This window comes from Prionailurus viverrinus, chromosome C2 (assembly GCF_022837055.1).
Source record: "Prionailurus viverrinus isolate Anna chromosome C2, UM_Priviv_1.0, whole genome shotgun sequence".
NCBI lineage: Eukaryota > Metazoa > Chordata > Mammalia > Carnivora > Felidae > Prionailurus > Prionailurus viverrinus.
Genome location: NC_062569.1, coordinates 52,416,482 through 52,431,666, shown reverse-complemented (window position 1 = coordinate 52,431,666; position 15,185 = coordinate 52,416,482). Strand labels below are relative to the sequence as shown.

The window sequence follows — 15,185 nt, the reverse complement described above, 5'->3', positions numbered from 1 at the left end:
AAGTACAACATTTTCTCACAATTCACTGTAAGCATATTAGAAATGAGACATTGTTTTTAGCAATCCCAAGTTATTTACATAACTAGAAAAGTTAAGATTTTTTTATTTCTCTACAGTAATTATGATATACTTGTAGAAAGTCTGTTTCTATAAATTTTCACACACCATTTTAACATCCCATTAATAAGGAGTAAATGAAAAAAGTAAAACAGAGAGGTTGTGTGCATTGCTAGAGGTCAAACAGTAAAATCAGATTCTCCTGACTCCTCGTTCTGTGTGTGTTAAATACAGATGCTATGATTCTGTGGCAAATGGTAATGAGTGTGGCCAAAGATACCACTGTAACAAAGACACCCTCCATCTTAACTCCTAATGCTTTGATGGGAGAAACAGAAAACAATCCTATTGCCTCTGCTGCTAGCTGTCTCTCTCTAGTCACAGATCTTAGATCCTGAGAAAGCCGTGAAATAACTACCAGGTACCTTGTGGGATTCTTTGCAATGAAGCAGAACCTACAGTATCCTAAACTAGAATACAAATGATAATAATAATAACACAAATAATAATAATACAATATTCAGTTACTCTGGTGGCTTCAGGAGGGGCTGACTTTCAGTAATGGGAAGTTGGGGTCGGCGGGGGCAGGTGATTTAATGCGCTTAGAATATTTACTTTTTCTATAAAGCTTTAACAAGCACATGTGCATAAAAGTTAAAAAAAAATGAAGTTTATCTAGATTAAACATATATATGAGACTATTAGTAAGATCATGAAAATTGCAGGACATCTTGTTATCTATTTATTAATTTTTTTAAAGATAACTGGCCACCATTTTCTCCTGGGACCATTATGTCTTAAAAATGTAACAACAGATCTTTGGAAGAGAGGGGATGGAGGGAGGGTAGAAAAAGGGCCCAAATTCATTCTGTTGGACAACTGGGTAATATTTACTAATCACTCTTTGAAGGAGCAATTTTTAATAAACTTGTAACTGATCCAAACATGTCAGAGACATGTCAGTGGCAATGGCATTGTTTCTGACTAGCATGTGAGCCAGTCCTCAGACTTAAGACCTGTAAACTGCCTAAGAAATCATGACAGTAATATGACATTAACATTTAATCCACATTAAAGGTATTTTAATTTTCACACATTCATAAGACACACTTATTTGTTAAAAGAAAAGATTTATGAAATTGATCTTCCAAAAAGAAAAACTTCATGCTGTTTTATTTCATGATCACCGTTTGAAGAAAGTGTCAGTTTTAATATGCACATTTACCCTAAACCTCAAATATATATTGGCTTAGCTAAGAAAAATAAATTAAAATGCTGGGAGGAGAGGGATCTATTATGCTGAAGTCCTTATATGAGGTAATAGATATTTTTCATCAGTGTTTAATAAATATATAGACTATATCAGTAATGTCAGTGCATTTTGAGATAACTATATTCTCAAACTCATTTGGACAAATGTCAGAAACATTTTTTCAGAACACAGTGGGGAAATATTAAAATAAAACAGATATTTAAAGATGTAACAGATGGAAGACAAGTGACTTTAGAATAGGGTTTATAACTTCTGTTTGCATTTTCTAGTTCATGTTGTATGTCAACTGAATCCTCAAAAGTATGACAATACTACATTAACTGTGTTTATCCTTGTATTAAATAAAATTATTAGTCTGTGAACTAAACTACAGCAGTTTTGTTTCCAAGTTCTATGCAAAACAACCTAAAACAAAGAGGAAAGGGCTTTTATTAGGATTAGTAGTATTATTGATGAGCAGGTATAATAGCAATGGGCCTGCCTACATTTCTGGCAAGCAGCAACTATATTCTACAAACCACTGATGGGCTAAACAAGCTATTAATGACAGTTGCTTTTCAACACTTAAAATGGTCAGACTGTGTTACCTGACCACAAGGACAAGTAGGTCATCACTCTCAAATGTTATACAATATAAGAAACATAAATGAGACCTCTGTGGGGAGAAAAAACCCACAGGTATGGCTCCAGAGTTCTTTCACTATTCAACTATTAATAGAAAGCAAATCCCACTTAAAGTAGTAAACACTTGTAACGCTTTTTACTAAAAGATTTATCATCACTTATTTAATTTTCTACCTAAGACTGAGCAAGGTATTAGTCCTAGTGTCCAGCTTTAGCCCTGAAATATAGAACTTAACATCTGGAATCAAAGAAAGGAGAAAAAAAATGGTCCCTCTGTTACTCTTGCAGAGATAGACAACAAATTTTTGTCCCTGTATAAACCTGTGGAGTGTCCATCTGTCTGGGTTTATGAACACCAACCTATCATTTATAGGCTGCAGAATCATACTCAATGGGTATATGGGGGAAGCCTCTAGATTCTTCATCACATGCAGAGGACCTTGTTCACTGGATACAGGTCTTTCAAGTCAATGCCTTTCAATGTACCTTTCTTCCTGGTGGCTCCTGGACTAGCAGCTTTATCTCTCTCTTGGGAGCTTGCTAAATGGAGAATCTCAAGTCCCACCCCAGACCCAGAGAATCAGAACCTGAGTATAAACAGTATTTCCAGGAGACTCATACGCACATTCAAAACAGTGAAGGACTGACCGAAATCACATGTCCCCCCACCTCCAATTATTTGACTCTTCAGAAAAGTGAACACGGGGAGCCTTAGACACATCATAGTGATCAGGATAATTCACTTCATTCCCCGCCAAAGGGGGCACGGCACAGCAGTCCTTTCAAGTCTGAAACAACCTACAGACTATTTTGAACAAAAAAAGTGAATTTTTCACATAGCTCAACCTAATATATTCTGATCTCAATGCCTCTTCCCAGAGAAAAGGACAGCATTATTTTTATAGTTTGCTAATGAAACAATAGCTATATTGTAATCAAATGGCAACACTTTATATGTTTTCTATAATTATAAAAATTAAAATGTAGAAATCCCACTTGACTGCATTAAAAACACTCTAAACAGTAAATGTTTTAGTCCCCATTAAGTAGTTCAATAACTACTCACTGCATTATCTAGAATTTTAAAACATAAGATGGTAGAAAAATATGGAGTCAGGTCCCTCTGACATAGCAGAAGGGAGCTTAGAGTTAATTTTCTACACCTTTAGAGCATCATTAATAATAATAAAAAAAAAAAAAAGCCAGGAGCAACATCACCTAATAACCACCCACCTCCACTCCTTCAGCCCTTCTGTGTTAACAGACATATATTGGGATCATAACCAGAGGTCTTTAATTTGTATAGGATTCTTCACCAATAAAAAGTATTATTTAAGTTAATTATGAAATCTAACTAACCATACATTATAAGCAGTGTATTCACTCATTTCTAAGTCTTTAAATAGATATGGTCACTGAGCTCTGAGATGTTTTGTGTTTAATTCTGCTGACAATTCCTGCAGGATTCCCATAGGAGGACTACTCAGGATTCAAAGTCTACTCGACATTGATTTCCAACATTTTCCATTATGAATTTCTCTTTGAGGTAAAAATGTTCACAGAGTCCTCCCCATCCTGATAGGAATCATAAGTTTAATACATAAACTAGAAGCACAAACAAAAAATTATCCCCAGTAAAACAAAGTACAACACTAAAGTGCCAAAATAGTGAACACAGATCTAGGGTTTGGTGTTACCACAGCACCAGCTAGAGGGAAGGGGCTTGAAAGTGAGTGGAACTGAAGTGGCAGCCTCAGGAAGCACTGCTTCTCGGAGAAAATCAGATAAATACGTGACAGTGACAAGAAAGAAGAAAGTAAGAATAAACAAACAGCTAAACAGAAATAAAACATGCCAACCCTTTCATCCCTGCCACACCCCACCATTGGCCATTAAAGAAAGTACATTTGCTTTACTACAGAAGCAGGTACCCTTGAACTAGGAGCCCTGTCTACAAAATGTCTAGAATTTTCAAAAGAAAGGAAGAAAGGAAAGGAGGAAAGAAATCAAATCAACCCCATATAAAGCTATTACAAGAAGCAGTAAACAGAAAATGTAAATCAAAACATTTCAACAGATAAAAATTCTTCCCTTAAAATCAACCCAAAGCACAAGGCTTATTCGGACAAATAAGAAAACCGAGAACATTCAGATATTCAAAAAGTAAGAATAGATATGGAAGAAAAACGATTTCAGAAGTGAAGAATAAATTATAAGGTATCCAAGGAAGTATAAATTTGAATGAAAATTTGCTAAGAAATAGTAAATGAAACCAGGCAAACTAGTTCTTAGTTGTTGGAAAACAAAGTAGTACAAAGACTCAAAAAGACTGAAATAGAAGATGAGCAAAGAAAGATTCTATATATAATTATATAGAAAACATGTATAACTGGAATCCCTGAAAAAGAAAACAAAACAATGGAACAGTTAATATTTAGTATTATAATCCAAAAAGTTATTTCCAGAAGTGAGAAAACTTAGGTCTACATATGAAAACAAAAACCCAAAAGCAGTCAGAAATAATCAACTTTGAGAATCATCCTAGTAAAACAAGGACAATGAAAAAAATGGCAATGCCTCAAGGCAAAAAAAAAAAAAATCAAGTAATACGCAAGGTTAAGAAAATAAGGCTAGTGCCACAAATATCAAGAGCAGGATAACATTTAGCAGAAAGTCAAGGGAAAAAACTATAAGTCAAGGATTTTATGTCCAGTCAAACTGTCATTCAAATAGTAAAACCATAGAGAAACAGCTTAGAATGTGCAAGATCTCAAGGAATACTGTACACTGGAGGCTGTCCTGAAGAATATACTAGATGAGTTACACACAAAACAGGGGACAAGGAGGGAAACATCAGCAAACAAGCTGATGGTAAATATGTAATACGGTTAATTTTAGAGGTGATTCTAAAAAAAGGTGACAGCATGGATAGACAGTATGCAAACATCACATATTCCAACAGAGTAGCAAGAATACAAGAAGAAATGGGAGGAAAATGAGGAAAGCAAAGTACAATAGGAGCACTGGCTATTACAAAGATAACAGGTGGGAAGTGAGGGATGCCATTTAAAAGGTTAAGTAGGAATAAGGGATAGTAAAAGCATTATACATTATAAAAGATATAAATATAAAGGTAACCCCTAGAAAAAAACCACAAACCTTTCTAAATTAACAATAATAATAACAATAGCTCTTCAGAGACAATTCTCCATAGGTTCTGCACACCTTATATCAGCCAATAGCCTTTCTTCAGAACTATCTTTTCAAAGATGTTTTGCATAGTAAAGTCTTGGAAGATATAGACTCCCCCTTGATTGGATCAGGCAGTTCTGCTACCAAATTAGGATACTAAAGGTAATGTTTTTCTCTTGGGCAAAGTTTGGGCCAATTTTCTGTCAGCTCCTTAAAGAATATTCCCTCAGCTACGACACAAACCCACTGTATGCACCATCACCCCTTGGTACTTGTATGTCAAAGGGAACCTATATAACCATGTATTATGTGCTACCTTTGGTGCTGTTAGTAATACAAGAGCTGTGTCTCTGACCCAGAAATCTCATGTCCTCTGCCAGCATCTATTAAAGTGTGGCAGGCATATAAGTAGGCTAAAATTTCATACCCTTACTAAAGAAGACACAAAGAGAAAAAGAAACATAGTAAATATAATGATACCCACAGTAATTAGGGAGTGATTTCCAAGACAGAGAAAAAAAAAAAAAGCAAAGTACAAAAAAATAAATGTGCTACATTTTGTAAGACAGAGGAAATAGGAATAATACACACATATACATATATGTACATATATGCTTTATTTCACAAGAAGATGCATAAGAAGAATAAATCAGAGGTTAATAAAATTGGCCACCTATAAAGGACAGAAAAGAACAAGCTAGAAAGAAAGGGGATGGCAGCTTTCTGAGAGATGTATTATGTATAGTATTTTGACTTAGTATAATATTTTGAATTTTGGAAGCATGTTAACATATCCAACCATACAATTAAATCAACAAGAATGGGGACAAAGGCACCTAAAATTGAATACAAACAGAAACATATGCATGCAATCATATTTCAAATGAATTACCTAACTACACTCAAGGAGGAAAAGAACTCTTGAATAAACTTGAAATAAACTGTAATAAACTCTTGAAACAAATCTTGAACTCTATGAAGTTTTAACTTTCATAAGATATGATTGTAGCAATTTCAAAACTATTTTGAATGTATTACATAATTGAGCAAATGGGTAAATGTATTGGTGTTGTTAGGAGTCACAGTTCTCACTGTGAATAAAGGGAAATACAAATGTGAAATGAGGAACAACAAGGAAGAATTCTGTGGTTTGGACTGAAATTGGAGATGTTAATCGGACTCATAATTTCTTCAAATTACCTACCTCTCAGAGCACCTGGGTGGCTCAGTCGGTTAAGGGTCCAACTCTTGGTTTTGGCTCAGGTCATGATCTCACAGTTTGTGAGATTGACTCCCACCTTGGGTTCTGCGCTGATAGTGTGGAGTCGGCTTGGGATTCTCTCCCTCCCTCTCTCTCTGCCCCTCCTCCACTTGCATACTCTCTCTCTCAAAATAAATGTAAAATAAACTTAAAAAAAATACCTATCTAAGCATCTAAGTCCCAAATATCAACCTACCTACCTACCCACCCACCTATCTATTTAATCTACGACTAAAAAGTCCAAGAAGTAATGAAATCCCAGAGACAGTGGACATATCACATGTCCAGACCTTGATTCATAAATACCATTTCCCTCTAAATGAAATAGGGTAATTTGAAGAAATAGCTGATTCCATGAGTAGGACAGGGAAGGTTTCAAATGAGCCTGGAACATCTTGTTGTGCCAGAAAATAAAGAAGTGTTTTTATAAAAAGATGGGGTATGTAGAAACAATCCAAAAGCCATCTTGAAAGGATACTCCCTGGACAAATCTGGGACAAGAAGCATCAAAATAAATAAGAAAAGTAATGGATAATAACCTATTTAATAAGGGGCTCCTGGGTGGCTCAGTCGGTTGAGTATCTGACTTTGGCTCAGGTCATGATCTCACTGTTTGTGGATTTGAGTCCCGTGTCAGGCTCTGTGCTGACAGCTTGGAGCCTGGAGCCTGCTATGGATTCTGTGTCTCCCTCTCTGCCCCTCCCCTGCTCACGCTCTGTCTCTGTCTGTGTCTCTCTCTCTCTCTCAAAGAATAAGTAAAATTTAAAAAAAATTTTTTTAAATAACCTATTTAATAAAATAAATATCCATGAGTCCTTGTTCACAGTAAATAGAGAAAACAAGAAATACAGGTGGGCTCTTCCTTAAAGTCGAATGCTGACTGCTAAATATGGGAGGCAGTGGTAGAAAATCTCCATTTTACAATCATCAGGCAAAAATCACCAATGGATGATGAAGTACTGACCTTCAAAGACCCTGTCTAGAACTTTCAACACACACAGGCTTTATGAGTAGCAGACAAGTTTGTGAAAAGAAAAATAAAATAGGATTGTGCAATATAGTAAAAAATTTAAGCAAAGAATGACATGCTGGACAGTTCCCAGGAGAAGGTAGCAACACAGGAAAAAAGAAATGATAGAACAAAGGCTGAATTGAGAGTTTGAGAGATTGTGACAAATCAATGAGATCAGCCCTTGAAGAGATTCCAGGGCAACACAGTCCACCTACCCTACTCTTTTCTCTCCCCACACCCTTTCCTTTCTAGTGTTACAAGAAGAGTCCATAAACACAGAATACAATAGTAGTACAACCGTGTATGTGTCCTTGTGGCAAGTATAATATGATGCATGTCATTTTTCTTAGCTTATTTATTTTTATGTTTTTATTTTTAAAAGACCTTATTTTAATGCAATCTCTACACCCACGATCAAGAGTTGAATGCTCCACTGACTGAGCCAGCCAAGGACCCCTTTCTTAGCTTACTTAAATTTATACTTGCTTCTACCCTCTCTTAGAGCAATTTTAATTCTCTATGATAATATAAATAAATTTAAAAAAACAGAAAATGATGGAAACATAAAAAAGAAATTAATACCACATGTGTGGAATGTTCTTAATTTTATACCATATACTTTTAAAGATCATAATCTATTGTATTTAGCTACATAGCCAATTCAAAGAAGGGCTACAAGTGTTGGGTGGTAAGGGCTGTAAGTATCTTCTCAGCTGGAAACTGAGGAGACACAAACCTACAGAGCCCATAGCTGCTAGACAGACAGGTTTCATTAATGCTCAAATAATAAATTCTTTTTTTTAATGTTTATATTTTTTGAGAGAGAGAGAGAGAGAGAAAGAGAGAGAGAGAATCCAAAGCAGGCTCCAGGCTTTGAGCTGTCAGCACAGAGCCCGATGTGGGGCTCGAACTCATGAACCACGAGATCATGACCTGAGCTGAAGTTGGATGCTTAACCGACTGAGCCATCAGGACGCCACCCAAATAATAAATTCTTGAGTTCACTTCCATCCTAGGCAGTTGTGAAGAATATCACTGACTTTACAGGACAGTAGTGCACAAGGCAGTATGATATGTATATAGGTGTGTGTATATAGGATATTATGTTACATGTTAATATATTCATGCTATTGTTAATAGTTCCCACTCAGTGGGTCAATTTTACAATGTCAAGCTATAGAGTCTTTTGAACAATCTAAATAAATGCATTAAAATTATCTACTTCACTACCTGTTGTATTAATCCTGCCTCTCTTATCCTAAAATACATTATCTTTGAAATATATTTGATGTGTATGACCCAGATGAAAATGAAATATAACTTAGGATCAAGAATAATTAATAATTACTCCTGACTTTAATAAGCAGCTATGTTTGATCAAAGGTTTTAAGCGTTTTTAGTTGGAAAACTCTTTCTTCAAATAAAATCTTATTTTAAAAATTTAAAAATGTACAAAATAACTAAAAGTGAAACCATTCTGATTAAAGTGGGCAGTGGCAGTCTGGAGTGCCACCTGCTTTGGGGAGCTTTCCTGGCAACCCAAGGCTGTTAGAAAACCAGTGCTGAATAAGATTATAAGTAGAGTATAAATGCATGAAATAATCACTGAAGATGAGTTCATACTAGTAAATATAAAAAAATATAAAATTTAATCTAAAAAAATTAATTATTATTTACTGAGGCATATGAAACAAGAAATATGAAGTCTTTTCAATAAATAACAATTTATAAGTGAGTATAAAAGCTCATTCTGGCACAATGGTAGCTGTTTTTCCTTGTTGTAAGCCCCCAACCGATACTGGAATTTGTTTTAGATTAATATTTTTATTCTAATGTCCATATTTCCTAAATATATATGCCACTATGAAGTGACAAACTGGGATTCAGGAAATAATTTCAAATAATAACAGTGTTATTTACTTACTACTAATTTGGACAAACATATAGTTCAAATATTCTAAACAAGGTTGTTACATATAGCTTCTTAATAATTAATCTGTACTTATTAAGACCATTTTTTTAAAGTCTAGCTTTCCTCAGTTTTCTTTAGCTGTTGAAAGGAAAACTAAAAACCCCTTCCAACTCTAAAACTACTGTACGTCAAAATGAAGCTGGCTCTTGCTACTGTTTGTTTTAGTGGGAGCAAACAAAAGCACATTAATAGTTAACAAAGCTACAATATGATATAGGAATGAAGTCTCGCATTAAAAAAGTACTTAGATTGTATTTACAAAAGAATCTCTATCATTAATTATTCAACATTTGGATTTGACCAGAAACCAGAGCATGACTTTATAATGCTCTGTTTAAATGAACTACTTAATGTTGTAATGAACACTCAATGCAGTGAGCTAAATGAATTTTGGACCTGGTATAACACAACAGTTTCTCTAATTTTTTGATCAATGGACAGATTCTAAGGTTAAGTCAGTCTGAATTTCATTTGTACTTTAAAAATGTTTACTTAAACCAAAAATTCCGCATCTCAATTATTTTATATTCTAAAACGGAATGTAGTTTAAACCGATGCATTATTCATAAAGCAGAGACATCAGGAAAAACAAAGCTGTGCCCTTCTTTCAAAGCCGTTAAATTGCTAAAACATACCATATTTATGCATGCAATATTTGATTGTGTTTTCTTAAAACACAAGCTTGTTTTTGTCAGATCAAGATATGCCAAAAATTCTACACCAAACATTTTTGTTTATAATTAAAGCAATCATCAATCCAAGGATTGTCATCCGTTTTATTTCATCTCTACATCAAAAAAAAAAAAAAAGTAATTTAAAAAAATTTTAAATTCCCTTGAAATGATAAGATAAATGAAAATGTAAGTGCCTTCACATAATAACAGTAAGCTGACCCTTTGGGAAATGGTTGACTTTCTCAATACAAGGTATTCAAAGCTCATTCAAAAGTGTTCATTTAGAATGCAGATATCAAAGATGATGCAAATGTTCAAGAGAAAATTAGAACTTACCAGATGTTCTAATCCAGCTTTGATGTTTCCGGATTCCCTAAAATAGAAAAATAAAAGTTCTAAATAGTTGCTAAACACTTGTCTGCTATAATTTACATTTACCTCAAATATGTTTTATAAAACCTTATGATTTTTTCATATATCTTCACTAATGTTCACAATAACACTGGTTTGAAGGACAAAACAATTTCCATCAAAAGGAAACAAATAACTTATTTACATCTAATAGTATTACCACTAAAACTGGTAATCCACTAACAGAATGTTTCAGATTTTTCAGTAAGCAGAGAACAAAAGGAACTCAAGTGTACTATTATTTTACTATTCACAAAACATCTATTTATTTCACATTAGCTCTTTCATTAGAATTTGTTTTCTCCAACATTTATTACAAAATGTTCATACAGATTCTATCTACCACCTAGATTCTACAATTGACATGTTACTTTTTTTGCTTTATCAAATATCCATCCACCAATGGTTTCATTTTTATATAAAAAAATATACACATAAAGAATACGTTTGTGACTACATAGCTAAGTAACTAAATATTAACAAGTTTTTCCCTGACATTAATTTTATTAACTTAGTGCACTACAAATCGGGACCTGTTGTAATAGTAAAAAACAAAATCTCATCAAATAAGACACAAACATCAAATATCATGATATATTTTAAATATTTAACTTCTTGCTTTTCACTGTAAAAGGACTGCTGATGGAACTAAGTAACAAAGATAATTTAAATATATATTTGGTAAAATGTGGCTAATAATTGGATTTTTTCCCTTGATTCTGGTTTATACTAGTTTATTAGTGACAAAAGGACTTAGAATTTCTTCACTCGGACCAAGTAGTATTTTAATTCCATCATAAATACCAAGCTTTGTATTTTTAATATGAAAGTATAACTTATACTACATTGCAGAAAATAATTATGAAACATCCAACAACAGTATTGCATTCATGATGTTTAATCTTTCCCTCACACCTCTTTCTTTCTCTAAAGGGGCCCCAAGTTTACTTTTCTTCTCCTTATTTCTATCTCCAATTTTCTCTGCCAAAAATATACTTATCTGTTTCCTTTGTCTTGCTACACAATCTTTCCAAATTTCCCTATCGTTTTCCCCTTCAGATCTGCTGCCTGAAAACTATACTCATGGCGTCCAACTTTTGCTCTCACTGCCCAGTCTGGCATACTGAGAATAAATTACAACATCTACTGATTAGGACTCCTCTTTAGCCATTCTCTTCTCTACTTTCTGCTTCTGGCAATCGTATCAATACTATATATTCAACACTTAAAAATGTAAGGATTTCTGAAACTCATTCTTTGGATGCAGTCCTAATGACAAATGACAGGAATACATTGTAGAGATATTTAATTGTATACGTACATAAATAATTATTTTTAACTTTATTGTTATCAAGTTAATTCATTTACTTGAACTAGAAGTCAAATAAATATTTATGTTTTCATAAGGACATTTTCATACAGTCACTGTAACTTAAAATTTAAACGAAAAAATAATGCATATAGTGAAAAATCTGACAGTGCAATATGTGTGTGCACGCACAACAATACAATTAAGTCTTCCTCCCACCACTGACTCCCAGTTCTTAATCAGATATTGGCTCTTTGTCTTTCTAACAATATTCTAGGTGTGTGTGTGCGCGCGCACGCGTGCATCCTTCTTCTGGTTTTTTTTTTTTTTAACCCAAACAGAAGCCTACTATACTCAGTTTTGTACCTTCACTTGGCAGTCTAACTTGAAGTTTGCACTATATGACATGCATCTACTTCATTTTGTCCCCATGGCTACAATGTCACGTAATGGTTCTTATTAGAAAATAACACTGCAACAAAAGGAACAAAAACTGCTCAGATTCAAAGTACAAGTCCATAATTTACTATGAAACCACTGGGACTAGACATCCTTCATCAGAATGTTCTGGATTTTAGAAACGTAATAAGGTATAGAGAGTATACTGTATGTGATGTAACACTGGCAGCAGGGTTTGAAGCAGCATCTCATCGTTGTCCACATAAATAATTGTGAAAGAAACACGAATATCCACCCAAAGTGGGATAAACAAAGACTAGGAATAACTTCATTTCAGGGTTGGTTTTGCTATCAATTGAGTTTGCTACGAGCTCAGGGAAAACCTCCCAGTATTTTGAACTATTTGCATTTTGGGATCAAGGATAAGAAACTGTTCTTGGGGCACCTGGGTGGCTCAGTTGGTTAAGCGTCCAGCTCTTAATTTCGGCTCAGGTCGTGATCTCATCATTTGTGGGATCGAGCCCCATGCCGAGCTCCATGCTGACAGCACAGAGCCTGCTCTCTCTCTCCCCCTCCTCTGCTTGTTCTCTCTCTCTCTGTCTCAAAATAAATAAACTTAAAAAAAAAAAAAAAGGTTGGTTAGACTATTGCTTTGTTATATTTCCAAGTGATTCTTATTTAGGAAATAGGCATTTTGAATAGTACACCTGAATGAAAACTAGGGATCATCCTTGACACATGCCCTTTCCTCCACTACCAAATGTAAGCAAACGTAATCAACCACAGAGTAGAGTCTTGGCCATCTAACATCCTTAATTACCATTTTGATTTAGCTACTTCTTTCTATCCTCAGAGTACCTACTTTATTTTAGGCCATCATCTTTTCTCTCCCAGGCTACTGCAAAAGCCTCTTGATGGGTCCCGATGGCTCCTGCCTTGCCCCATGTCAATTCATTCTCCGTAATACAGCAAGATCTTCCTAAAATGTGAGCTTGATCATGTCATTCCCTTTTTAAAAACCACAATATCCTACTCCACTCTAGTTCACTTATTCCCTCTGTTATCTTGCCAAAGCTACATCACAAAGACTGTGACAGCAATAGCCATAAGAAATTATTAACCTGGCTTCCCTTACCACTAAACCACTTGCTCTCTCCACCTGAAATACTCCTCTTCTAGTCTTTCCTTACCTAGCTTAAAAACAAAAACAAAACAAAACAAAACAACAACAACAACAACAAAATATCCCTAAGGACTCAATCCATACTGGCAAGGAAACGTTTTTCCTTCCTCACAAAAAAACTAATCAACTCTTCCCATGTGTTCTCATCACATAATTTACCTCACTTTACTATTAATACCTATTTACTTTCCCACTGACACCACTAAAATGTCCCAATGACACCCTGAGAACATGGATTGCATCTGTAAAATTTTTATATCCCAGCACCCAATACAGTGCCTGCATCGGAGTATGTATTCAACTAATAAGGATCTGACATCTAAACACGAAGACAAGGTTGAATGGAGAATCAGTAGCAACCAGTTCAGGTCCCTGAGAGGTTCTACCCGGCCCTACTCTATCTCCACTCCACACAAGAGAGCAAGGCCAACTGCAACAGTGAGCACTTGTGTGGGAAAGTAGTGTTAAGAGTTGTTTGTACATGTGTGGTGTGTGGTTGTTTTGTTTTGGTTTGTTCTATTTTGGTTTTGAAGGAGTATGAGGACACTATGGAAAATGTAGCTGACAGAGGCCAGAGTACAATGCTAGAGGCTTCACACACTAGTTTTTAAATTATCCCAGAAAAGCACACGTCAGATCTGAGACTTTACCCCTCTCTCTAAAGTTATTAGCCAAGGCAGCTGATTGTTGCAAAGAAATAAGAGAAGTCCATAAGGTAAACTGTATGACCTCTGAGGGGAATAAGCACAGGAATAAAAAAAACAACAAATGAGCAACCTCATCCAGAGGAAAAAAGAACAAACTGGGTAAGAGTATACTGTAAGCATACTAACATCTTTAAAGGTAAAAGGTTTTTAGAAACTGAATACCAAAATAAACAGTTATGAAGAAGAATCAATATGAGATAGCGGGTACTAAAAATACAGGAGTTTGAGGGGGTGCCTGGGTAGCTCAGTCTAAGGCTAAGTCTCTGACTTAGGCTCAGGTCATAATCTCACAGTTCATGAGTTTGAGCCCGGGGTCGGGCTCTCTGCTGTCAGCGCAGAGCCCATTTCAGATCTTTGCGCTCCCTCTTTCTCTGCCCACGCCCTGCTCATGCTTCCTCTCAAAAATAAATAAATATTAAAAATACATATATTTCAAAAATACAGTTGTTTGAAATAAAGAACTCCGAGGACAAGTTGAAAGCATAATAGCTACAGAGAATAAGCTGATGACCTGGTACACTGGGTGGAGCTCTCCCAGAAGGCACAGGAAAGGGATGAAAAGACAGAACAAATAAGAGATAAGAATACAAGTGTCAACATCTATATAATATGGGAACCCTAGAATGAAAGCAAAGGCAAAATAGGAGAGAAAATATATTTGAAGAAATAATGACAAAAAATTCCCACATATAAAATCTTAGACTGAAAGGGTACAAAGAGTAGTGAACAGGATAGTTCAGAGAAAATCCACAGCAAAGCATAATATAAGGATAATTAAGACTGCTATAGATCAAGAACAAAGGCTAAAGCTTCCAGAAAGAAAAAGCATACCTCTCCATACAGGAAGAATAACACTGACATCAAATGTCTCAACACTACTGCTGGAGTATAAACTATGGAGTATGAACTTCCAAGACAAAGTGTTAAAGGAAAAGGACTGTGAACCTGTAATTTTGATACTGCTAATAGTTATTATTTAAATTGAAGAAAAAATAAATTCTCAGCATGCAAGCTTTCAGGAAATACACTACACAAAGACATTATTTGAAAGAAGTTCTAAAGAATGTAACACAGTAAGAAGACAAGTAAATTCAGGATGAAGCAACCAGAC

The 15,185-nt window shown here is 35.0% G+C and overlaps 1 protein-coding gene across 1 annotated transcript in view; it reads right to left on the bottom strand.

The window, feature by feature from the left end:
• RSRC1 (arginine and serine rich coiled-coil 1) overlaps window positions 1–15,185 on the bottom strand; it is a 427,744-nt gene that overhangs the window by 215,260 nt on the left and 197,299 nt on the right. The window contains exon 5 of the mRNA XM_047875829.1: window positions 10,402–10,438. Within this exon, the coding sequence (XP_047731785.1) occupies window positions 10,402–10,438 (37 nt within the window). The remainder of the gene's footprint in view (window positions 1–10,401; window positions 10,439–15,185) is intronic.